The sequence below is a fragment of the Apis florea genome, unplaced genomic scaffold (assembly GCF_048593485.1).
Source record: "Apis florea isolate Af1SG1 unplaced genomic scaffold, ASM4859348v1 contig_37_pilon, whole genome shotgun sequence".
Classification (NCBI taxonomy): domain Eukaryota; kingdom Metazoa; phylum Arthropoda; class Insecta; order Hymenoptera; family Apidae; genus Apis; species Apis florea.
Window position 1 is genome coordinate 1,513,750 of NW_028256861.1, and position 27,102 is coordinate 1,540,851.

The 27,102-nt window shown below is 25.1% G+C and overlaps 3 protein-coding genes and 1 long non-coding RNA gene across 12 annotated transcripts in view; 1 reads left to right on the forward strand and 3 right to left on the reverse strand.

Annotated features, from left to right (window-relative positions):
- Positions 1-245: 245 nt before the first annotated feature.
- Positions 246-1,388, reverse strand: LOC100871487 (protein FAM32A-like). Of its 2 annotated transcripts, XR_015294737.1 has the most exons (4): positions 890-1,177; positions 620-752; positions 372-551; positions 246-286 (listed from the first exon to the last, which is right to left on the reverse strand). XR_015294737.1 is itself a non-coding variant. In XM_031920652.2 (3 exons), the coding sequence occupies exons 1-3, from the start codon at positions 973-975 to the stop codon at positions 429-431; spliced, it is 342 nt and encodes a 113-aa protein (XP_031776512.2). In that variant the 5' UTR covers positions 976-1,388; the 3' UTR covers positions 246-428. The 2 variants fall into 2 exon arrangements, 1 of the variants encoding a protein (XP_031776512.2); XM_031920652.2 differs by having other exon boundaries at positions 246-551; positions 890-1,388.
- Arl8 (ADP-ribosylation factor-like protein 8) lies at positions 1,384-3,374 on the reverse strand. Its single transcript, XM_086916060.1, has 4 exons — positions 2,904-3,374; positions 2,139-2,455; positions 1,942-2,067; positions 1,384-1,631 (listed from the first exon to the last, which is right to left on the reverse strand). The coding sequence occupies exons 1-3, from the start codon at positions 3,024-3,026 to the stop codon at positions 1,947-1,949; spliced, it is 561 nt and encodes a 186-aa protein (XP_086772186.1). The 5' UTR covers positions 3,027-3,374; the 3' UTR covers positions 1,384-1,631; positions 1,942-1,946.
- On the forward strand, positions 3,284-21,321 carry LOC147656264 (uncharacterized). The gene is made up of 3 exons (XR_015294738.1): positions 3,284-3,416; positions 20,413-20,678; positions 21,158-21,321. It is a non-coding gene; the product is annotated as an uncharacterized LOC147656264 (long non-coding RNA).
- The window catches only part of LOC100870493 (very long chain fatty acid elongase AAEL008004), a 48,160-nt gene continuing 28,334 nt past the window's right edge, over positions 7,277-27,102 (reverse strand). For 4 of the 8 annotated variants that reach the window (XM_086916055.1, XM_086916056.1, XM_031920649.2 and 1 more), the window contains 7 exons: positions 18,183-18,328; positions 13,938-14,128; positions 12,350-12,430; positions 10,911-10,994; positions 9,239-9,295; positions 9,040-9,145; positions 7,277-8,513 (listed from right to left, as the gene is read on the reverse strand). In XM_086916055.1, the coding sequence (XP_086772181.1) occupies positions 8,038-8,513; positions 9,040-9,145; positions 9,239-9,295; positions 10,911-10,994; positions 12,350-12,430; positions 13,938-14,128; positions 18,183-18,240 (1,053 nt within the window). In that variant the 5' untranslated portion in view covers positions 18,241-18,328 and the 3' untranslated portion in view covers positions 7,277-8,037. The remainder of the gene's footprint in view (positions 8,514-9,039; positions 9,146-9,238; positions 9,296-10,910; positions 10,995-12,349; positions 12,431-13,937; positions 14,129-18,182; positions 18,329-27,102) is intronic. The other 4 variants (XM_086916057.1, XM_012495359.3, XM_086916058.1 and 1 more) reach the window with 2 other exon arrangements.

A 27,102-nucleotide genomic window follows, 5' to 3' on the forward strand; every position in this document is an offset into this window, starting at 1 on the left:
TATATAAATATTAAATATATATATATATATATATATATAAATATTAAAATATATATATATATATATAAATATTAAATATATATATATATATATATATATATATATAAATATTAAATGCACTTATTTATTGTAGATTATCTATTATAAAAAGGTGTTTTTTTATAATATTGTAATATAATGTTTATTAAGTGCATTTAAAAATGTGCCTTATATTTAAAAGTATTAATGAAAAAAATAGTAATAAGTTTTAGAATTTTATCCATATTTTATTATTTTTTATAATGATCTGAAATTGTTTACAAATATTTACAATAAAGCATAGATTTATATAAGATTAAAAGCTTATTTTTTATTATATTATTTATACTTACATTTTATACTTTATATATGTTTACGAATAAAGTAAAAACAAAAAATTATATAAAAATTTATTTTGTCCAGCTAACTTTTGGTATATCAAAGTGTTCTGTTAAACTGTCTAAATGCCTGTTAAATTCTTCTACCCGTTGTTTATGTGTCATTGAAGCTTTTTGCTTTATTCGCTCAGTTTGCTACAAATATTATACAGTTAAATGAAATTATTTTAAAATGCAAAATATTTATTTAAATAATTGCTTACCATTTTTTCTTGCATTTTTTGAAATGCTATTTCAGCTTTTGTTCGTTTAATTTCTACTATTTTGGGTTTTTCTTCTTCTATAATTTTCGTCACTTCTACCAGTTTTTTTTTTTTACCTTCTTTATTCTTTTTTCTATTTTCAAATACGTAATAGTAATATTAAAAAATTAAAAAATTTTTAAATATTAATATATAATTTTAAATTATTTGATAGTCAACATTGACAATAAAATTTAACCTATAAATAGAATTTATCATATAAATACATACTTTTTACTCACGCTTTGATCATTTTTGAGTCTTAACAGTCCTTTTGCTACATGTGCATAAGGATCGTCATCGGTTGTTGATGGCATATTAATTTTTTAAATAAATATTTATTATTTAATATCACTACCAAATATGCGTTTTCACGTTATATACGAAACTAAATCTGGAGACAAATCGATTCTCGACAATATGTATAATCGATTATATTATGACGTCATGCGTATGAACCAATGACATTTTTGAATTGAACAACTGAACATAATTCAAAATTTCGTTATCTATTGTTTTAAAAACATACAATATTTTATTTTTTTTATTTCATATTAATGATAATAAAAAATTTTTTTAAAGGCAAGCTTCCATTTAAAAAATGGATTACATTGTTTTATTCTTTTATATATATATATATGTATATATATATAGATGTGTATATATACATAACACAACTGTCATATTTTAAGGATCATAATAAATTGGTATAATATTGTTAATAATTCTCCATTAATTATACAAGTTTACTTAGCATCATATTCGTGTACATATAGCAATCAATTGTTCATAATCTCTATGCCGTGATCTATTAATCTTAATTAAATAGTTTCAAAAATGTGTGTGTACTATATGATAATTAATATTATTTTGCGCTTGTATTCATACTAACTACCATTGTATCTAGATTAAATGCTATTTTTTCTTGATGAATTTAAGTTAGAATAACAGCACTGTTACTTAAATTGATTATCTGAAAACACAATATAAAAAATTACTTATTTCTAAGGTGCTTGCAGGATGTACATGTCTTGTTATCATTTGCATGAGCATATTTGGTTTAAGCAAAATTTCTTTGTTTTTTTTTCATTGAACTTTCTATGAATTTATATATGATTGAACAGATAACAGCTAAAGCTTAGATTTAAAAAAATTGTCTACAATAATCAATCATTCAATCCAGAATAAAATCATTACTGAACACTCCCTTGCACATTTGATCCCCATTCTATCAATATCTTGGGCTTTTCGATAAGGATGTGTAAGAACATAAAATTAGTTACACGTATTAACGAACACCACTTCTAGAATGTGCTATAAGCCACTGCAACGTTATATCAATATTGTCTTTTTCTTTGCATGAAATACTATAGCAACAGATTTCACGATCTTGAATAGCTGATAAATTCCTAAAAAAGACATAAACATAACATATTTATCATTTGCGTATTGTTATTATTTTTTTTTATAATAAACATACATTCTTTCTATGAGTCCATTTTCATCCAAAGCATGTGGTAAGTCCCTTTTATTACCAAGAACTAATACTGGTATACCAGATAATTGAGGTTTATCTAATAAATTATGTAGTTCATTGCGGCTTGCTTCAATTTTTTCAGAATCAGCTGCATCTACCATATATACTATTGCATTTACTCCTCTGCAATATCTCTCCCACATAGATCTAAACCTTGGTTGACCTCCAATATCCCAAACCTTTATAGTTACATTGCCTTTTGTTATTTTACGCATATTAAAACCAACAGTTGGAATCATATCTTCACTGAATTGTCCTGACTGAAAAGAAACATATTTAACAAGAAATATAAATATTTGTTTAATCATAAAACTTAAAATAAAATAATGATAAAATATAATATAGATAATAAACCTGTTGAAAACAATAAACCTATCTTTCATAAAAAAAGATATTTAATTTTTTTTTCTATTTATAATTTTAATCTAATTATAATTTAAAAAAAAATATAATGTTATTTTTTAGAAAATTATTGTAAAAATTTCATTATTAAATTTCTATATTAGGGCGGATACAAGGTTTACATCAATGACAAAGTTATCTTAAATGAAATATGGAATCTAACCAAACGATGCACGATTCTTTTATTACAATGAACTATAACAATTTATTGATTAAGACATTTACATTCACGTATATTTTACTTCGTTAGATGAAAAATAAGAATAGTAATCGTTAAATCACAGTAACAGAAGTAAGCTTTCGTACCGCTATAACATTCACGAAAGTGGTTTTTCCACTATATTGCAAGCCAACAAGGGTGAGTTCCATCTCTTCTTTCCAAAAGAGGGACTTAAACCAATCCAAAATTCGATTAATAAGAGCCAACATTTTTTATTCGATCGGAGGAAATCCAGCTCCACCGGTAGAAAGTGCACTTAAAGTACGCCGCTCACTGACTTTGACATGTAGTCATTTGCACTCGAATACGACGTCAGTCCGTCAGCTCCAAAGGTATGTACCGCGCTAGTCAGTAACTGGCGCTGACTAATTGCGGTACACTAGTTTATATGCGTCATAAGATACTATACACGAATTTATCTTATGAGAAAGTAATATCTTACATATTAAACAAGTTTATTGTGCGTGATAGCAGATGATAGTCCAGTGATCTTGACAGTTCGGGCTTTGATGTGCAGCAGAAGATGTTACAGCGATTCTCAACTTGATGTTACTCACCTTCGATTAATTCATAATTCAGATCAGATGATCAAAATATTGGTGACTATTTTTTAGTTAAATAAATATTGATAGATATATTGTGTGTATATATATGTGTGTGTGTGTGTGTGTGCGTGTGATAAATAAATATATACTATAAATAGTGAAATATATGGTTATTTGTAATTATATAAATTATCAATTTTTTAAAAATAGAGTTAATATAAAATATGCAATATAAGTAAATTTAAATTCATGAAATATTTTTTAAAATATTAATTATATAAAAATATATAAATTTATTTATTTGATTCGATAAGATTTTTTATAATTTATATTCTTAATAAAAAAAAAAGATTTATTTTAGAAAGATATATTATAGAAAATAACAAAATATTATCACATTAGAACAATAATTACCGTTATTGTAAGTATACGAAATGATTGCGACAAAGTTAATTTGTGGCAATTTAAGGTTCTATGTAATCATTGGTTAATTTTCAATTCAATTTATTAAGAACAAAATTTGTTTATCGGTATTCTCTTAAAGATAATTTTTAATTTTTGTTCAAAAGTCATCAGATAATTATCAGATATAATTATCAGATAATGCGATATAAGTTACGTTTTTATTTTTTATAATATTATTTCTAAATAGGCAGTATAACAATTTAAATATTGGTTGAAAATTATTAAAAATTATTAAAATATATATGCCTAAATGACAGAATGTGTCCTGTATCTGTGCTACTATGCAAATGTTAAAAAAAAAATATTTTCTTTTATGCAATAGTTTATATAATATATTATATATATATATATATATATATATATATATATATTGAATCAATTTGTTTCACAATTTTTAATTTTGTCAATATTATAATATCAATTACTTAATTGTATAAAATCGTTGATTTATGAAACTATATTAATTATTTAGTGATTACGCAAAGATTGTAATTTCTACTATTAATGCATGAGAAATAAGAATACAACAGAATTAAATTCTCGTTATATATAGTACAATTGTATATATAATTTTAAATATATATACAATTCGAAAGGTAGACTTGATTTCTAAAGATGCTATTTGCATTTTATTTCATATTTAATATGTTTATTTATTTGGAACTATAGTTATATTTCATTATCAAATTTAATTAATCTATAATTGATTTAATTCAAGATTGAAATTGTGAATAAATAATAAACAATTTTCTTTATTCTTCACAAAAAAGATTAATTGCATGAGCACATGTTAAATTTAAATTGATAAATTTTCTTTTTTTCAAATTATAATATAGTTGATAAATGAAAAAGTACTCGTATTGTTCTCGAGTTCTTTAATCAAAAAATATTGATGTGAGATTGGATAATTTTTCGTTAAATTAACGAAACATTTGTAGTAAAGTTTTAAATTATTCTTAACTCAAAAAAAATTACAATTTGTATTTTTGTATTGTTTGTTTAAAAAAAATGAACAATTTTCAAAAGTGAACAATTTTTCTTCAAAAAAAGAACTTGAGAATAATGATTATTGCTTAAATTTTCTAAAAATGTTATGTACATAGCCGCGATTACAAAACAATCATTAATCTCGATTAGATTATTTTCATTCCTTTTTTTTAACATTTTATTCGTAATATCTAGATGTAGATTCGTATATAAATTATTATTATGCGCACGTTGATTCACGTTACCTGCCATTACATTTCTTCCCTTTCGAATTCTTCTTTGCTTATTCGATTTTTCTCGCGTGGCACAATACGTGATTATTTCAATTTTCTTCTTTTTCTTATGACAGTACAAAACTATCCTATCTATGTACAAGGTGTACGAAACGTGCAAAGCGAACGAAACACAAAGTGAACATTTTGTGCGAACCAATCGTATCATTATACTATCCAATTATCTCTGTGGTACAAAGTTCGATAATCATATCTTAATTGCATTGTAATAATTTTATAAGTAAATATACAAATAATTTCTTAAACAAAGTTTGAGGTTCTCTTTCAGAAAATGTGAGCAAGTATCGATGAAAATGTTACATGTTGCATAAAAGTATGCGAGGTATGCAAAAAATTTTATATTCACTTGAAAACATTTGATTTCGTAATATACGAATGATCTTTTTCACAGATCTCTCGGATTACAAGCATTCGTTTAGAAAAATAGAAGTATGTGCTAGAATAAATTTATATAGAAAACTTGATCTTTATACTAGAAAATATAAATACTCAATAGATTTTCTTAGTTCTAACAATTAATTTCAACAACGATGATGTTGGAAAATTTGATTAACAATTTAACCCTATATAATATTATTTCATGTACAAAAAAAATGATAAAAAATCTCTTGATTAATTCGGCTTGTTTGATGACGCGTTCTGAGTTGAAACCTTAATGTCTAGATTACAAGTGATACGAAATATCTTGATAATCACAGCTTTATAACATTAATGTGATCATGTTATAATATGAAACGCGATTTCTTGCTTTTGTTAATGAATTTTTGCTGACAGATCAGTAATTATCAGAACATTCTAGATATTAAGGCACATCAGTTTGCTCACAAGGCACGAATGACATTACTCTCTTGTCCTTTCAGGAATTGAACGTTCGGTAATTAATAATATGAGTTTCCTTAGCTTTGCGCGACTTCGCGATGCCTATAATAATATAGTCGACATAAAAACCAATCAGTGAAAAATCTCTAAATATATAATATCGATTATGCATTCTCAATTAAATCATTATAATTATTCTCTTCGTTGATTAGTCTAATTTTTAATTTTTATAACTTGTTTAAATTGTTTTGTATAATTTTTCAATTTACTCGCATATATCATTCCTTTTATCTCGTTTTTTCTTTTCTTTTCTATTTTTACTTCTATTTCAACTGAATGGCTTTTGAGTCGAACATATCAAATAGGTGATGTATCTTATGTACAATGAATATGTTACACTGTGTGTACTGCTGCCGCGCAGATAAAATGTCTCTCAAAATCGAATGTACGCCAACGTCTTATATTGTAGTAAAAAATAATAATTTTTAAGCAATAATTTATGATAAATAGTCTTTATATGCGAAAATAAAAGATTCGCAAAATTTCGAATATTTAAAATATATTTAAAATCATAAGGCATGATGTATGATCAAAAAACTCAAATCAAAAAAAAAAAAAAAAAAATGTTTATAAAAATACACGTTGCATTAATTATATCGTTATATCATATAATGTTCTTGCAATTTTTAATATTTATAAAATTTCATTATATGTAGGATGAATCATTAACATTAAAATCTAAAATTTCTCTTATATATTTTTAATACGAGAAATTTTTTTTTTTTTTTTTTCTAACTTAATCATAACCCTGAATAAAAGATTTTTTTTTATTGCAAAGTTTGTTTCTTCATAATTGGCACATTCCTTTTTTTTAATTATTTTCATATCATTCAAATCGGAAAAATCGGAGAAATTCTATATTCCAACATTAGATGATTCATTGTGTGTACGGGTATGAATTTAAACCCAGTTTCCGCAGCATTTATATAACCATGAAACTTGGCATGAAAGTGCGTAGATTGTGTTTCATAGATCGGCCCAATTAAGGTCACGAGTTCTGGAATAAGTAATAAAGTATGAATTTTCTAATACTCGCGGGATCCTGGTAAAATGCAAAAGAGATCTTCCCAAATTACGTAATAAAATACGGTCGGTGGCATTGTTACGTAATTTAATCCAAGACTCACCGTTAACTCTCTTATATAATTCCTTGTTTTTATATAATCTTAGAACCGCGCGTAAACCGATGACAGTAAAAACGTTTTGCGGATTGCTATCGTCCTGGTGTGTATATATATATATACATATATATATATATATATATATTTGAACATTATATAAATAGAAAAATGATTTTTAACAATGTTTATAATCTAAATATAATGAAAATATGAGGTTACAATAAAATCAGGTAATTTCACCCGAAAAATATTCTCATTAATAAAGTGAGAGTTGTTTCGTTATTTATAAATATCGAAGATGCATTTTTTGATACTTTACTATTGAATTTCATTATGGTCAATAAAAAAACAATTATTCTTCGATTTTACCATTCTATCGTATCGCAATATCGCTATAAATTATCACAACGATGTACACTTATGAACACTTTAATTGTAATTTCTTCTATGTTTTTGTTCTCGATCTTATCAGAACTTTGCAAGTCTATGCGAATTACAATTAGACGGCGGCTTTCTTTCTCGCATTCGAAGAGAGAGAGAGAGAGAGAGAGAGAGAGAGAGAGAGGCAGACGATGATTCGACAACGAATTATCTCTTGTCGGGCATGGTAAATGTACATACAGCGAACCGAAAAAAGAATCACGAATACCTGAATCACGAGGTCAGGGATCCGTGACATTGGAGTCGTAACACATCCGGGACTACCTTTGTACATTGATTCGTATCACTCTTTTCCTCTTACTTTCTATCTCCTTTCACGAATACACGCAAACGCGATCGCAGAGTAATTTTGTACTCAATGTTTTCTCCACTCGAACCCGAAGGATCATTAGAATGGAAGGGCGAAGGAACGAAGCCCGGATGCGACTCGAGGAATCGATGAGAAAAGACGAGATGATTTGATGATGGCTACAACGTAGCATGATCGGGTCACTCGGTCGTTGTATACGATTTCCTAAGATTGAGCTCCGAGGCGGCTAGACTGTCGCCTTTCACGTAATAATCGGCTGCATCTCTTCTTCCGGACGAATTGCCCATTGCTCCATTCGTCATGCCGTTCGTTTGATGATTTTGCTGATGATCTTTTTTCACGCCATTCGTGATTGTTTGTTTCCTCTTCTTTTGTTGGTAACTCTGTTGATAGAATTCGTTGAACAGGAAGAAGAACATAGTTGCATGTAGACCGATCCACCAGACGAATGCCTTCGGATAATTGCAGTCGATGAAGAGTAATTGAAACGCGTGGATCATTACCGCGACAAATTGGATCATTTGGAAGACGGTCAAATATTTTTTCCACCAAAGATATGGTTGTAATTTTGGACCCATTGCGGCCAAAAGGTAATATGTATACATCACTATATGAACGAATGTGTTCAAGAGTCCGAAGAAAGTAGAATGACCGCCTAGAAAGAAAAGAAAATAATCAAATGACAAATTTGTGATATTAAACGTTCGTATATAACAAAGAATATAGAGAATATATAACAAATTTATATATATATTATTATATATTATTATATATAACAAAGAATATAACAAAGAAAGGTTAAGTTTTATTTTCACGTTCTTTTCCACATTATTTTTTTTTAAATTGTACTTTGTGACATAATATTTTGATGTTTCAAAACTATTATTTGATATTTTTAAACCATATTTATACATTCTTATTTTTACATTCAATCAACTTTATATTGTATAGTTTATTTGAATATCTAACCTAACCTAATCTGAGCTTTTCGAAACTTTTATCATATCTTTTTATTTGATCAGTAAAGATGAAATATATATATTTAAATTAGATAACTTTTGATCCAATTAATATTTTCAATTTTAAAACGATTATATATATTTCGTTTCTCTATTAAAAAAAGTTTAGAAAATATTGGTACTTTAAAATAAAATTTAATTCTATAAAGAAATTTCACTTACCTGGTGTGAATTTAACGCCAAACCACACTGACATTGGCATGCAACCATGGTGAATAACGTGCAATATTGACACGTGATCGTTCTTCTTCCTTAATACAAAGAAGATCTACAAGGATGATGATTAGTGGATAAATTTAGAATAAACAAATAAATTTTTATGATATGAAATATTCAATTCCAATCTATAAATTTTACATACCGTGTCCATGAATTCCGTAAATTTGGAGAAATAATACCACCAACAAGCGTGCACCATCTGCTCTTTGAAAAATATCGATTAGATAATCACTTTAACGTTGCTCTTGACACGAATATGGTGAAAGATACAAATCCTTGGAGATATAGCGTTATCTTTCGTATTCTATTTTTTAATAGAAGATTTTTTCATGATGAAATAGATGATGTAATTATGAAGAAAAAAAAAAAAATTGCAATTTTCCAAAGATTTGCCTTTAATAAGTTTACGTCGATGAACAGTCGTAACTTTGTATTGTGCATCTGTGTAAATCATGATAATCAATGTAATTGTCGTCGTGTAAGTGGTGTCTGTTTTTTTTAAATCTTTGTTTTCTACTTGTTAAATGGCATTAATTGCATGAAGCATTTGTTTCAAAGTATGTTAGTTTAAATTAACTACAATATTTTCAAATACTACAGGAAATTTAGTGGCATATAGGCATATGGCATAATGTTAAAAAATAAATACAAATAGAATAATACTAACAGAAGAAACTACTAATAGAAAGGAAAATATAAAAATTTTCAATCATCCCAGAAATTTGTTAGAAAAATTTTCAAAAAGATAATGTTAAAAAATACATATGATTATATTCGAAACATATATAACATTTGAATCATTAAATTTATGAATTAAACAAATTTTTAAATTTAGAATTTTGAAATATTTTTATATCTTCAAATTTTAATAAAAATTTTTTTATAAACTATATAAGTTGAAATCTGATTTTTCGATTGGGAAACTATTTCTTTAATATAAATATTATTTGAAAGAAAAGTTTATTCGCAGAATTTCATTTTCTTTTAAGAAATAAAAATATTTATTACTATTTATCCACTTCAGAAACTCTTTTTTCGAACTTTTGATCTTTTTGATCAGATTTTTTTTTTTTTTTTATATTCTTATCGAGATTTCGAATATTATAATCCCTTTTAATATTACAAAATTGCGAATAATAGATAGAAAAAGAAATAGAAATATTTTTATTTCTTAGTGTTGCACAAAATTCTGCAAATAAATTTTTTTTTCTTGAAATAATATTTACCATTTATATTTACTTTAAATATAAATTTATATAATACTAATTTCCAAAATAAGTACCACTTTCAAATATAAATATTTGATTGAAATGTAAGAAAATAATATTTCGAATAAAAAAAATTTTTACCTTAAGACTTTATAATAAAAATATAACATGAATCGTATATTACATATAAAAATATATAAAGAGCTTTTAATTATAATTAAAATTAAAAAAATGAAATTTCTGTTTTTAATGAAATTTTAATTATTTTTACTCAATATCGATAACTTAACTATATTATTGATATATCAATATTTATCTCTAGTCTAGGGGCCGCACCTTTTGTATTACCCACTAAGAACGATCCTAAAAATAATATCTTCGAGCAATATTCGATTTAAATATTAAACGAAATAATATTTTCAAATCAAATGGTGTTTGCTTGTAGGAACATTTTTTTTTTTTTTTTTTTTTTTTTTAATGTCTCAAACTATTTAAAATTTTTTTTTCCTGTAATAATAAATAATTGATAGTTTAATCATGTACTGTTAAAAATGGAGAGATTGTATTTAGTGTAATTTTTGCGTGTTAATGGGGAATATCACCCACCCTTAGTACTTGGGGTCGATCACTGTAGTCTACGGGTTGGCACCTTAGAGAATAGTCGCCAGTCAGCCATCCGGACATTCCTATCTGCAACCACAACCGCCCAGAGGCCATTCTCCGATCAATGAAAAGAATAAATAAACGAAAGAGAAAGGCTCAGAAAAGAAAGGGGGCGTGCGCATGTGCATAATTCTCATAAGAAAAACTAATCGTGCTAAATGTTGTGATAAAATAATTGGACGATTTGTGTGCGTTAAAACGAAAGATTAAAGTATTCGACACTTGAAGTGAAGTTTATTGCATTAATGCACGTGTTGCAACTCCAGAACAATATTCTTACCTAATTTTTTTTTTAATCTTTTTCCCCCAAAAGATTTTCTCCTTCGAATCAAAATGATTAATTCACCTGGATATCGAGCTCGTGCAAATCGATATTTACCGATTTAACTCTCGATATCGATGCATTTAATGGAAAAAAAAAAAAAATTTGAAAATAGTGATATCTTTGATGTGCATGCAAACATGCTAAAATATACATATATTTTATTAGCACAAATGAAGGATGTGATTGTGTATGCTGGAGGAGAGAGAGAGAGAGAATGAGAAAGAGAAACATGTACCAAAATAAATATATTTGTGGGACACTTTTGGAAGATCGATACTAGAGATTAAAATAAATACAAAAATAATTTTTTTTTTTTTTAACTTAATTAGATAGAATAAATAATCAAAATTTTTGTATATATAACTTTTACATTCGTTTTGATCTCTAGAATAGAATTTTCAAAGATATTCCAGAAATATATATCAATACCCTAATATAGAGATATGAAAATAAAGATAAAAAAAAAAAAAGCAACAAGCGGAATAGTATAATTTACTCTTCCTTCAAAGGCGGTTTCCTCCCTTGGTTGGCTGCCTACAAAGCATAAGATAATTTGCATCATAGCACAAATTCTTCAATTTCTACAATCCATGACCCTTAAAAATGTATTTCTAATCGTCGAAATATGCGTATACGTTATCAATACGGCGTAGTAATGATACATCAATCAAACACCAAATCACATTTTGAAAATCAATTAAGGATCATAATTGGTGTTGTAAATTATTTTGATTTGAATCGTCAAGAAAGGAAATTAATATAATATTAGGAAAAATAAATATTATATAATTGTGATAAAAAAATATATCATAATATTAGAACGTTAATACAAACGTAACATGTAAAAATTGATATATATATATATATATATATATCAAAACGATACCACCGATACTTTAAATTTAGAAAAAGAATTATTTGCACACTAAATTTGAAAGATACGTATACGCATATGAAAATCGTTAAAGAATAAAATTTAGCATTTATTGAGGTCCGTCTCGTTGAAATGGCGGTCGATGATCCATCTGCTGAGGAAACTATAAATACCAAAACTTACCCTTATCGCGATTGGATTGTCGCTATAGTCCACAGGTTGGCAACGGAAACTATAATGGCCCCACCATCCGCCCATCAGACTCTGTTTTTTTTTCGGTTACACAATTAATGTTTTATCTTGCACCTTTTTTTTTCTGCGTTAATAGGAAGTTAAACCGATCGAGTTCGAAATTATGATATAAATAAACATCATTTTTCCAAAGATATCTTCCAAGCAAAATTAATTGAGCAGTAAGAGGAGGGCATATCTATCAATTTTGGTAATTTGTTAATTGTTTTAAGTTATGTGTAATTCTGCATTTGTATTGTGTAAGCTAGGTGCAAAGGGTGAAAGCAAGCGATTTATTAATTAAATTTTTGGACCATATTGTTTAATAAGAATGTAGATTCGCATCTGTCCCCCTCTTGCATCTATTAATCTAATGAAACAATAATAAATCCATAAATCGTGTGCTCTATTTGCTTATTGTTATCAAAAAATAATCATTCTTTTAATATTACGAAATCAAAAGTAATTTCAAATTCAAAATTGAATCAATAAAAAAAACTTATTTATTATTAATTTTGCATATAATAAATCAATTTGCAGAAGATGTATATTGGAAAAAAAAAAAACGTAAAAATTTAAACGTGATCATTTCTAAATTGATGATCAACTTCACGTTTTGAGAAATTTTAAATTTTGATACTATAACGTGTAGTTAGTATTTAAATATTTAAAAAAAACAAATACAGTAGTGTCTGCATATATGATCATAAATTCATTTTGTTATATGGCTAGAAATATTCTCATCAATTCTTAAAATCATAAAATTCGAGACAGACTCAAGTATTATTTATAATTTGCATCGAGATGATTTAAGTAATAATTATTAAATCAGCAGAATAAAGAAAATATAATCTTTAATACTTTTCAATTGTATCAATTCAAAATATCCTTCGAGTCGAATTTATTAAGATTTGTTATTAAAACAATATCAAATATAATTTTGTATTTCCATTAACATTTAAATTATTAAAAAGTAAGTCTGACTTTACGCAATTATTATATACTTACCTCACATTCCATTTATTTCTCTATTTTAGCCTTGATGCAGCACGGTAGAACTGAAGTGAAATAAACGCCAATTCTGACAAACTTCAATTCATAACTTCTTTACGACATGGCTAAGCCTGGCTATATGATCAGACACTATTGTAATTAAAGTTTCGATGGTGCTGATCAATCGATTTCTAAATTCTGGTTCAATTATAAATTACATTGTTCCATTGATCACGCGTGATTTCGAACTCGGTGGTCAAACCCGGACGTTCTTGCAGAAATCATTCATGATACAACACGAACCTTTATTTCGTGATTCCTCGTCTAACATTCCGATATACGAGCAAAATTTTATTTGTGTGTGCTTATGTACAAGTGGCATTTCAAAGCATGCAACACATTTTTAAAATCGAAAAAAAAATTTTTCGTAAGACGACACGTAAGTATTAAATATTCGATATAACAGATATTGTGGAGAAAAGTGTAAAAGTGGAGGAAAGAAAAGAAAGCAGGGATGGAGGGAGAAAGATCGAAGCAGGAACCTTACCTCGTAGAAAAGCCACGCTGAGAACACCATTTGGAATAGATTATAAACTATTAGGACATTTTTTAATTGAAATGGTTTCCTATTCTCCATCAGCTTTGGCCCTAAAACTTTTACACCATATACGTAGCTCAAGCAGATAAACAGAGTAGGGAATGGTGAACTCATCATAAACCAATTCGTTGTTCTCTGATCTGAAAAATATATTATAGATACAGATTCTATTTCAACAGATTAGGTTTGATTAACAAAAATTGAATATAGAAAAAGATACAGTAACTACAAAATTTGTGCACAATCTTATTTTTCAGAAAATTTTAATAAAGTTTGATGTTTTTATCAAGTTTTATATTTCACCATGTCAAATTTTCATAATTACATGAAAATATTAATAAGTGTAATGTTGTGTATATGTTTTTTGTATTGTTATTTACTATTATCATAATTAACTGAAACTAAAAACTATTATCATATAATCTAAAAGATATGCCACTGTTGACAACACTAATTGTATAATAATTTTTTTTAGATATTAGTTTATTTTTTTTTGACTTAATATTATTGATTTAATTAATATTCTTTATTTTATTCCAACTCTATAGAAATTTATATAAAATTTGATATGATCATAGTTAGAAGATTAGATTAGAAAAATATTCCTTTTGTTTTGGTTTTTCTTTAAAAATGGGATATTATTAAGTATCTAATTTCCCTAGGACGAAATGATTATAACTATGAAGGTTATGCTTTGTGTTCTTCATCAAGTATTCAAGGTTATTTATATTTAATTTTAAAAGTGAAATAAAAGACTAAGAAAAAAATAATGTTCCAATCGTAAAAGTAACAACCTCGACCTTGAGATTTAAATTTTTTTCGATATCCTTCTTCATCCTTCAAAGTTTAATCAACTAACGTGCTATCGTATTATACAAACCAGTTATAAAATATCTTCTATTAATTCAATCTTTTGTCGGTTTTAATGACCAATCGACCTTGATGCGATTTCGTCGTATTTTTTCAGATGCTTGTCGCGAAATGGAAAAAAAAGTGAAATCAAAAACTAAGATGAAAATACGACGAAAGTCGATAATCTTGATGGCGAAATTCCATTAAATATTTTTCAAACTGCAATTAAATTCGATGAATTCAAAATTGAAATTTCGTATCTGCTCATTTCTGCATTCGAAATATTTTTAATAAAATTTACGATTGGAAAAAAAAAATAATAAAAAATAATAATGCTTAATCTTATGCTTTTCTTGCGAGCAATTTTTTGTGTAGACAATCATTCACAGATTCATTCATGTTTTTAACAACTCTTTTTTTTTAATATTTTAGATTCTCAAAAAAATCTGAAAGAATTCTGAGATTTATTAAAGTTTCGACTGAATTAAAAGATTTTAACAGAAAAAATAATTTCTTTGAAAGTATTCAGAAATGAGAAAGACTTAAAAAAAAAAAAAAAAAAAAAAAAAAAGTTGACAATCTTGATGGTGATATTCTATTAGATATGGAAACTTTGCAAATTGAAATTAAATTCGGCGAATTGAAGAATATGAATTCGTATCTGCGTATTTAATATTGGAGATGGTTTAAAAATCTTTCTCGAAATCGGCGGCTGCTTCCACTGACCACGTGAAATGAATAATTCATCTTCGATGCAGTCTACTGCTGCATCACGACGAATGACGTTTGCTTAACCACAATAAAATTCTAGGTAATTTTATCCTTCCTTTCTGCTCGTGTGTTCGTCGAAATCTCCGATCTCTATATTCGTATCATAAAATATTCTTGTTCATCTTTTTATAATGAAATTAAATATCTAGACATGAAAAAATAAAATATTAAGATAATTTATTTTTCAAATATTATTATTTAAAGTAAAATAATATAACAAATAAAAAATAGAACAAAAATTTTATTTGAATAATTATATGGATATGAATTCACTTCAATAATGTCCAATCCAGTTTTATATGCACATAACCTAATATACGTGGGAGGTTTCTCAATTGCCTCTGGAAATGTTACGTGAGAAGAAAGTAAGTAAATAAATGTGAATGTCTGGAATTCCATAATTCCTTATCCCTCGTATTAAGTTTCTATAAAATTGCGTATATTGCGAAACTAATTTTTATATTAATTTCTAACGATTATTATACAAATATAAATTCTAAATTCGACAAAGTTTCAATGATAATGAATGAATAACAATTAAAAACTTTCGATCTAAATACGAAACTGTCGATAAAGACGGATTTAAAATCTATGCCATCTATGAAGCGAAGATTGAAGTCCAAAAACGCATAACTCGGAAGTGGCGAAAGTTAACGATGTTATGAAAGATATCGATATATTTTAAGATGAGAGAAAATGACGAAACGAATTTTTTTTTAAAAAATCATATGAAATTTAATTATTTCACAATAAGATTATTTCTATTTAGCAATAATTTTGTTGCTATTAATATAAATTTAGAAATAGTTTGCATTTTTTTTTTTTTAATTTTTATATTTTCTTTTATAAGATAATCTATTCGATTGAAAGATAATTTTAAAAAATGCGAGATCAATGCTTGCGCAATTTCTGTGAAATTTCTACTTCTATTAAGATTAAAATTGATAAATATAATTTCTTTTTGAAAAATTTACTATAAAATTTTATGAAAGATTTATTATTATTATTTTATTATTAATTTGAATACTATTTGAAATTTAAAAAATATTTTTATTATTTTAAATTAAAAAAAAAAAATTAAGTTGAAACGATTTTAATTTTTATTCCTATTTCCATATTGTATTGCTTGTGTATACTATATGATTACGTCAAAGAACAATGTGCACATTTTATTCGTTTACTCTTAGTTTCATTTACTTTTATGATTTACATCGTATGAGAATAGTGAACATTTGTAATTTGTACATTTAATTACATATTATTTGTATAGTTTTTGCATTGCAGATGTATCTTTTTCTGTTGCAAACAAATATTAGTATATGATATTAAAATGCCATTATTATTGTAAATTTCAATTATATAATAATTATAATTATATATTATTAATTTTTAATTATACATATATTATTCACGTAATTTCTGCAATTAATGATGTATCTTTTCTATTGTAAGTAAATCTTAATGGATAATATTAAAATGCAATTTTTAATCTTAATTATATATTGATTAATTTGATCACATATTACTAATCTTTATTTATATATTTTTTATGCAATTTTTGCATTTAGAAAATATATATATATATATATATATATATATATATATATATATATAAGCAAATATTGATAAATGATTAAAATGCAATTTTTATATTTATATATTTAATTCTTTCTACATTATTTCTTGGAATTCTATTTTCTTATGGCAACCTAAATTAATTAAATGTATATTGATATCTTATTTATTATTAACATTTTGTTATTGTTATGTCATTATATCCAAAACATTATTGTGAAATGTTTCAATTTAAATAATGTTTTTATATACGTTTTAAGTATACATGCTTGATGAAAGAAAAAAATAAGATTCTTAAGTTTCGATGAGCCCTGAATAATATAATATAATATATATAATATTAAATAAAATTCAGAGGAAAAATTTTTGCTATTCATTATCCAACAAAAATTATAGTAATGTACAGATTAAAATCTGAATATAATCAATAAGAATATAATAATTTTTGAATTATATCTGTCAAAAATCATATAAAATTATTATTCTTATTTTTAATAGAAATATTATTTTTATTTTAAATAAAAATCAAAGAATAACAACAATATAATTTTTAAAATATATTTTTAAGAAAAAAAGAAAAACAAAAAATTAAAACTTTGAAATTTTTAACACTATTTCAAAAATCAATTTTACAAAAATTATTTTTTATACGCGAATAATCTGAAAAATAAGTTGATAAGTTTTTCTTCATTGCTAGAAAATGATTATTCAATTTTAATTTTTCATAATTTACAAGCAATAAAAAAAATCAAGTTGTTATTGGCAGTCTTGGTAGTTTATAATTAGATCAAGGTGAAAAGTGAAACGAAAGCGGAAAGGCGAGAATTGAATAGAAAGGGAGAGGGCTGAATCTTTCCTGTTCCTGTTTAATAAAATTGCTCCCAGTCACTGGTCGGTGATCGTCCCTCGGATATTTCTCAATGTTTTAAGGTTCGTTCACCAGACTTGAAAGGTGAATGACTATGCTCTACATAAAAATAATGTTTGAAGGCTTACCTGCATGTTTGTCAAGTATTTCGTGGAATCGATCCACATATTGCATTACAATTGACATTTTTCTTGCTTTTTGCCGAGAAAACCTTTGCAATATATCTTCCTGAGGTCGTAAGAATGTAAAGTTTTAGGACGAAATAAGCGAGTTCCTGAAATGATAAAAATGAAACGATTATTATTATTATGAAGAGAAGAGGCATAAAAAAAAAGTTCGTTATTTAAAAAAAAAATCAGATTTCAATTATTAAAATAAACTATTATTTGAAAGAGATAAGTTTAAGTATAATATTTAAGTATAATTTTGAAAAGAAATTTCAAAAAGCTTAATATTTCTTGCATTATTGTTTTTTCGTTAAGATATGATTAACAATGTAAAAAATTCTATTATTCTTATTTTATATTCATTATTCATTATTTTACATTATGATAGAATAGATTTCATGGAGATATGTTGTAATTAATTTTATTTCACTACAATGCAAGATTTCAATTTGAAGAAATTTAAAAAAAACATTATATTTTTATAAAATATAAATAAATTGATCTAACTCAACTTAATCTAACATAAGTTTAATATAAATTAAAAATTACCCAATAATGATTTAGAGTTATATTTTGCAAGATCTAAAATATAAGATAATATAGGATAATTTTTATGTTGTAAAATTTAAATTAACTCAAATTTAATTTTACAACGTTTTAAATCAATTGGTTTAGTCTTTCGTTTTAAACTAGAATGATATTATTAAAATTCAAATGAATTATTAATGTAGATAATTACATTTTCAATTACAAATTCAATCGATTCAAAAATAGTCGGTTTTGAACCAAATATAGTCCTTTTGTTTTACGCGTGAACGAGGACATATTACTTAACATTGATGTAAAGGTTAGGTTACATAAAATGATGTCGATTTATGTCATGATTTTCGGCATCGGCATTGAATTAGAGAAGCGATTTCGCGCATGCGCGTTCACGACCAAAATTGTTCAAATCCCGATCCGAAATTCACTGCGTATGTTCGATTACGAAAGTAGGGCCACATAATTTTTGTTATGGATTACACGATGCGTTCTCGCGCAATTTACGAGACGACCATGAATTCGGCACGGCCTTGAACCGCTATGTCCACGACTTCGTCGTTTCCAATAAGAATTCACTCGAATTTCATTTGCAATTATAGTCAAAACATCATAGTCAAAACATCTGATGATTCATGGCAATTGCAATCGATAACTTTGGTATCTATACTAACCAACTATTAATTAAAAATGCAATATCTATTAAGAACCCATTTGTAGTTTGTAGAGTAGTAACTTTTTATTTGTATTTGTTATATTTTATCTAAAAATATTATATTTTATTTAATATCAAAGCAACATATAAGCAACATATAAAGCAAAACAAAATATTCATTTTCTTCTATTCTTCAGTGAAAAATCTTTACTTAAGTAGAAATATTAAATTTATTTAAACTTTAATTGCCATGTGCAACTCGAAATAATTATGTATGTTATAATCTGCCAATACCAAGCATTTGATATGTCCTTTTAAATTTGAAAAAAAAATTATTAAAGTTGTTTTGAATGCTTGAAATATGAATTTTATTTACGAATTTTTCGAGTTATTTTTTACGAAAAATATACATTATATTCATATATAAATTCTATATATTGAATTTTTATTTGCTAAACAATTTTATTCGAAAAAATTTATTTTTTATATAAGATTTTACAATTTATTTACAATTTTTTAAATATTTAATATCTTTTTTAAAAGAAGAGATTAGAATTTTTTCTTCGAAATTTTGGATTAACTAATTTTCAAAAATCAGTATTAAATGATGAATGATTCAAGGATTCGTCGAAGCGATTTTCTCGCGAAATGATTCACAGAAAAGAGGACACCGAAAAGAGAGGTAGATATAAGAAGATAATTGTTTGTTTCTATACCGTGGGCGCCCAGAATGATTAATCACGTCCCTGAAACCGAGTGGACAGCGTCGTATCTATATACTCATACTCTCTAAGCTGCGGCGGATGGTTTGGTAACCCGTTGAATTTCGCTTTCAATACAACTCGGTCGTCGAGAGAATTCTCGTCAAGGCCAATCGAGAACGAACTTGAATGGATGTCGTCATTTATCATCGGATAGTTGGTCACCGATTTGTACACGAACGCGGAATCTTCGAGACTGTCTAACTAACTTACCGTTTCATCTTTTTTGTTTCAGAATCAAAGGAAAAAAACCAGAAATCAAGATTATTTGCTTTGGAGGAATTATGTCAAAAAATTGGCAAATATTGCCTAAGGAATTTCACATAATGTGAATTAAATATCCTCTCTATATATTAGAATTTGTTCTTGGAAGATGATTAGAATAATGATTGACTTGATAATAAATATGTAATTATCAAATTAACTATATTCAAAGAGCAATGATATAAGATATGTAAAATTGAAATGTAAAGTTGACTTCTTAATGAACTTTTGTTCAAGGTAAGGATTTAAAGAAATACAGATGATACTATTTAATGACAGTAGATAGATGATAATTTGTCTAATAAATCTATTTTTTCTATGATTATTGTTGAATGAATTCACTTATAAAAATTTTTTTTTCTAATTATAATCTTTTAATAAGGGAAAAGTGTTAAATTTTATATTAAAATATCTATTGATCATGTATTTGTAAAATCATATCATTAAATTTAATATTATTTTGCAAAAGTTTATTAAAAAATCACTATTATATTTGTTAAATTGTTAAAGATTTGATGAAAATTACATAGATTGGTAGAAAATATAATTTATTCTTTAGAAACTTAAAATCTAACCTATAACTCAACCTCGTTTTATCTGCATATCGACAATACGATCACAGAAATAGCGGCTAGAGAAAGACAGAGTTCAAACATTTAACGAAAAACAAATAATTTAAATATTTAAAGAAATTTATGATGTACATATTGTTTCAGTGTAAAATTGCTCGTTTTATTAGGTTCATAAGAAAAATTCTCTTCAGTGGAATTCCGAGCATATTATTCACGTTAAGAGCTCATATAACATAGTAAATAATATACTCTTAACCTCAGTTTTTTATAATCATTGTGTAAAAGTTTATTAAAAAGTTAGCATTATACTTCTACTGACTTTTTTTGTTAGAGATTCAACCTAACTTAGCCTTATTTTATTTTTCTTGATAACAACAGTTGTAGAAAACGACAAGTAGCAACGACAAAAGACAGTTCAAGCAAATAATGACATATTGGTGTAAAATTATTCACTTCACTGATTTCAAATTGGACTTCTTAATAAAATTGAAAGTAAAATTATATAACAACATATGACGAAAACACACTATATAACTTGATTTAAATCAATATCAATTTTAATAAGAAGTAGGATTAAATTAAAGTGACGATTCCTTGATTCCACGATGGATCGCGATCGGTTGTGGCGACTCGTCTCTTGCAAAACGAAAAGTCGAAAACGCGTCGAGCAAGCGAAATACCTCGCGAATATATTGCGAAAGCTGTATACATTATAATGGGCCGGGCACAGAAAACGGGCCAGCAACACGACTTCGATGGTTTTGTGAACTCTGCGACTCTCGATGACTCGATAGTATGGCATACAGCCGGAGTCTCTGTTTGTAGGTTACGCAAGGAATCACTCGCTCATGCTTGCTGTTCGAAGCTGTGTGTCTCGACACTGGAATCGTCATTAACGATAGGATGAACAAACCACTGACCTCAATATCCATGCCGACTAAATGTTTCGTTTCACTGGCAAGAACCACAATAAGCATACATTATTGTAAATTAATGCATCGCGATGATTCGATTGCGATTTACATATATCTGTAAAATGTTATATCTTATCAATATCTTATCTTTTTACATCAGGTTCATGGAATGACGATCGATCTTATATCAAAATTATATAATATGTATAATATATAACATATCGTTTGAATACTTGGATAATTTTAAGAAGTTTCTGCCAAATTGGAGATATCAGAAATATACAAGAAGTACTTATTATTAATCTTTTGAACGTTACAATTACATATTATTGAAGGTATATTTCATAGAGATAAATTTTCTATCACTATTATATTATTATATTAATAAGAAAAATATTATTTCATTATTCTTTTGTTCTTATTATATATATGTAGATTTTCTTAATCAATTCAATATTATTTCAAATTTATAATGATTTTGGTTAATGACAGATGTAATATATAATATACATGTAACATAAGATCTTAAAACATTAATTTATGTATCATGTTTTTTGAACTTAAAAAATCTAATCAACTAAAAATTTGAACTAATAAATTTTAATTTATTTGTTTTCTTAATTTTATATAACATTTCTTACATATTTCTTGAAATTCTTAAAAATATAAATTTTGTATTAAAAAAGAGATTGATTTGTATAATCTACATTTATTTAATCATTTGTTAATATTTGTATATTTGTGTGTGATAGAATTTGTAAAATATTCAAACAATCATAGAAAGTGATATATACTTAATATTTTAATATTTTTTAATGGCATTTCTCAAGCATTCAGATTCATTCAAGTTACTTGAATTTAAAAGATTTGATATTATATTATATTAATATAAACGTGCTATTTATTTAATTTGAAATATTCTTTCAAACTTGTACTCAAATCATCAATTAACTTGATTTCATTATACAAGTAACTTGAAACATTCTCAAATAAACTTGTTATTTGTCATTTGATCTGAAATAATCTTTGAAGTAAAGATTGACATTCAATTTTTTTTTAAGTTGAATAATGTGAATTTTAATTAATTGACAAATACTAAAAGTTATTAATTAAAAGAAAATAAATTAAAAATAAAAACTATGGCAAAAATTCAAAAATTTTATAAATTTATAAGAAAGATAATTTTATGGAATGATGAAAATAGAATATATAATTGATAGTAACAGTGAACAGCCATTTCTGGATTATTTGTCCTTGCCACAATTTTAATTTTAGAAATAATTTTCTCATAAAAATTATACATTAAAAAAATTTATACTACAAAAAAATATTTGAAAAAATAAAATAAATTAAAAAATATAATCAATCATTCTCTAATAATCCAGAATTTTGAGAACTATACATTATTATTAAAGAGTTTATATTAAAGAACATATTAAAGAACTTCTATATTATTATTAAAAACATTTTAATAAACATCATTTTAAAATTTATTATTTTGAGTTATTTTAATAATTTACAAGTGAATAATTTAAACAATTTGAATAATTTAAACAAGTTTGACTTGATTCTGTTTTAATTTACGATCAAAACAATATTTAAATATTCCATTATTGAAAATATTTAATTTCCCGATAAAATCGTCTATGATTATTTACATTTGCATTTCATTTATGACGAATAATATGAATGATAATTTCCTTCGTAAAATAAAAACTGTATGTACAGAAACATTCGATTCGTCGTAAATATTGAAATATATAAAAACAAAAATTTTAATAATATTGATTGAATTTTTCGACAATATTGTGGTATCAGGTTATAATAAATGATCGACATGAGTATTATAACACTTTACGAAGTAGTTGCACAACCACACTATTGTAAGTGTAGTAGATTGTTAATTGTTTGAAGATGTTGGTTGCGTCAAGGTTGAGTACTGTAGATAAATATGAGGTAGAGAGGCGTATGAAATTAAAAAATGTTTACACGTTGCCATTGAATAAATAAATCAAAAGAAATACAATACTGTTTATTTGGAAAAAGAATTCGCAATACAAGTACGATGTCAATAAGTGTGAATTTGAGTGAGTTTTAAAAAGATGTTTTCGATATGTAAAACAAAACTTGAAAAATTTATTTTCTTTTATCTAGACAATTCAATCAATTGAAATAATAATCAATTAAGAGGCCAAGTATTGCTTGAAATATTATTTCAAATAATTGTTGTTTATTTCATAATTATAATTATTTGAAATGATTATGTGAAATAATTATTTCAGATAATTTGAAATATTAAAATATTTTTAAATAATATCACTTCTACGTCATTTCTACGTCAGCTCTGTTAAAAAAATTATTAATTTGAACTATTTGACATATTTAAAGTGATTCACTTCTACAATTTAAATTCATAATGACTTAACCTCTACAAGTTGAAATTTACTATTATATATATATATACTTATAATAAATAATTTATATAATTATAATATATATATATATATATATATATATATATATATATATATATAATATAATATATATAATATATATATAATTATATTATATATTATACATTATAACCTTATAACTATATAAGTTTATTATTACATATGATTTAAATTTTATTCAATTTTCTTTATAAGTTATATTAATATACAAATGTATCTATATAATTGTATATTAAATTAAATTTCCATTTAATCTTATTATCTAATTTCTTATTTCAAAATTTCGATGAGAGATCATCAACGAGGATTTTCTCTTCCTAAATTTCCATTATCAAGCTTCAACCCCTTCATATAAAAATTTTTCTATTAACTTTTTTTTCATTATCATTTTCATTTTCTACTTTCCACCTTTTGACTTTTGAACTTGTTACGATACTTTATCCACAATTTCTACTCTTTCACTTCATTATCATGCCACGCAAGATATCTATTGCTGCTATAAAATCTTGAAGCATGCAATAGAATGCTACGTTATTCTATAGAATCGATATAAGCTTTCTGCTTGCAATAACGAGAATTTCAATCATTCAAGCGGATTATTGTCGGTCGGAAATGAGATTTGAAATCGGTTATTCTTTCGTGGAAATTCGTCAAAATTGATCAGAGATTATAGAGAGTATAATTATTGGGAATAAAAAATTATCTTAGAAATTCCTGTATGCTATAATATTATATAAAACATCTATTTTGCAATTCGAATGGGAATTAACTTTTTTTCAAGATTTTTTCTTCTAGCAATAAATGCATGATATAAAAAAAATAATGCAAAACTTAATAAATAAATATATTGCACTTTTGTATCTTTTATTCAAAATTGGCAATTTTTAAAAAAGATAGTAAATACACAAAGTTTTTTTAATCACTTTAATTTTCTAATCAATTTTTTAATTTATTTTATTGTAAGAATATACAGTGTCTAATATAAATATTATATAAAAAAATATGTGTATATATTATTGCTAATTAGCTTTTTTTGTAAATAAACAGATTAAAAAAACATATTAATTCATATTAATATTAATTTCCTGATTATGATTAACATAATAACATATATATGCAATTTTATTTATAATATTCTTTGGGAAACAAAGATATAAATTTTTTATTTCTAACTTTGCAGGTTATTCTATAGCATATGCATGAATTCATATTGATATGTGCTTCACATAATATAAAAAAATATATGTATACAGCGCTCATTAATTCATTAATTTACATTATATATCATTTATGCTTTTATCAATCTTAACAATACCAATCATTAACAATTCGATATCATTAGAAAAGATTGCAAAATAACCTTCACTGTACTTAATTCATTAAAATAAATCTAATTTTCAAAATGTGATAAAAAAAATGTGACTTCACTTTCAATTAAATTATTATTGTATTATAGTATAGTTATTGTATTATATTGTAATAATTTGCATCTCACTTTTCATAAAAGAGAAAAATTTTAAAAATCAATGGTTTCATCATTGCAAGAGTTCGTGATTCTTTTGTCATTTTGAATTTAAATGACAATGTGTTTGATTCCGTTTGAAAAATTGAAAATAAAAAGAAAAAGCTTAATTTTAAAATAACCACAAATAGTGATAAACCTGTTTGTAAAGTGTATCATCAATTTGGTTTTTCAAAAATTGCTATATGTTTTTTTTTTCATTCTCTAGTTCCACTTCTTGCACTTAAAATATTATTTTGCATTATCCTTCAGATCTTGTGATATGAATTGGAAATTATTGGGGAATTATTGTCTTAGAGAATCATATTTCACCTAATTGAAAACGTATGTTCAATTTTTTTTTGTTATGAAAAAAATTCACGATTTTGCAAAAAATTAAATTTCATAATCGAGTCTGGTTTACGACAATAATCACCTGATTCGCGTTTCTCAGAAACTTTTAAGTACTACTATGAGATCATAGTTCACACCACTCAATGATACAATCTATATTTATATCAGCAAGCAATTTGCGATTCTATCTGTAGATAATTATGCGTGTGTACGGGATTGTAGATGGGTGCTAAAATTATAAAACTTCTGCGATTGATGATATACGCGTATGAATCACGAGAAATTGAAGTTGACTAGTTGATATACAAAAATTACGATAATATGTGATTTAATAATATGATAAACAAAGTAATTTCTTTTGCATTCAACTTCATTTTTGTTAATCTTGATTTTTAATCCATTTATGATGCAAGAAATATTTTATAATACATCGCAAGTTATTAAAAATAGTTATATATTTATATAATAACATAAATTTCATATCTTAAATGCGATTAAATTTATTAAATTTATTAAATTTATAGGTTATGAAAATAATTTAAAGCTTGTATTTTTTGTATCTGATTCACAAAATTGTTATAAATTAAAATTATTTATTAAGTTGCCTGTTTTGAATTATTTATTATTGAATTACTTATTGTTTTATTTATTAATACTTTATTATATTATATTTTTTACATTAGTATTATATTTTATTATATAATATATTATACTATATTATATCATTATACTATGTTATATTTTTTATTTTATAATTTTATATTATTATTATATTATATTTTATCGAATATTTTATTATCAAAGAATTAATCTTATGTATTTTATAATATATAAACAATTGTATATAATAGATATAACTATAATAAA

Excerpts from the sequence above, each read along its gene's own strand:
- Arl8 (XM_086916060.1), bottom strand. The coding sequence starts at position 3,026 with ATGTTGGCTCTTATTAATCGAATTTTGGATTGGTTTAAGTCCCTCTTT. Across the intron at positions 2,456-2,903 it reads CTTTCGTGAATGTTATAGCG|TCAGGACAATTCAGTGAAGA; the intron begins GTACGAAAGCTT and ends GTTTCTTTTCAG. Across the intron at positions 2,068-2,138 it reads AATGGACTCATAGAAAGAAT|GAATTTATCAGCTATTCAAG; the intron begins GTATGTTTATTA and ends TGTCTTTTTTAG.
- LOC100871487 (XM_031920652.2), bottom strand. The coding sequence starts at position 975 with ATGCCATCAACAACCGATGACGATCCTTATGCACATGTAGCAAAAGGA. Across the intron at positions 753-889 it reads GATCAAAGCGTGAGTAAAAA|AAAAAAGAATAAAGAAGGTA; the intron begins GTATGTATTTAT and ends ATTTGAAAATAG. Across the intron at positions 552-619 it reads AAAAAATGCAAGAAAAAATG|CAAACTGAGCGAATAAAGCA; the intron begins GTAAGCAATTAT and ends TAATATTTGTAG.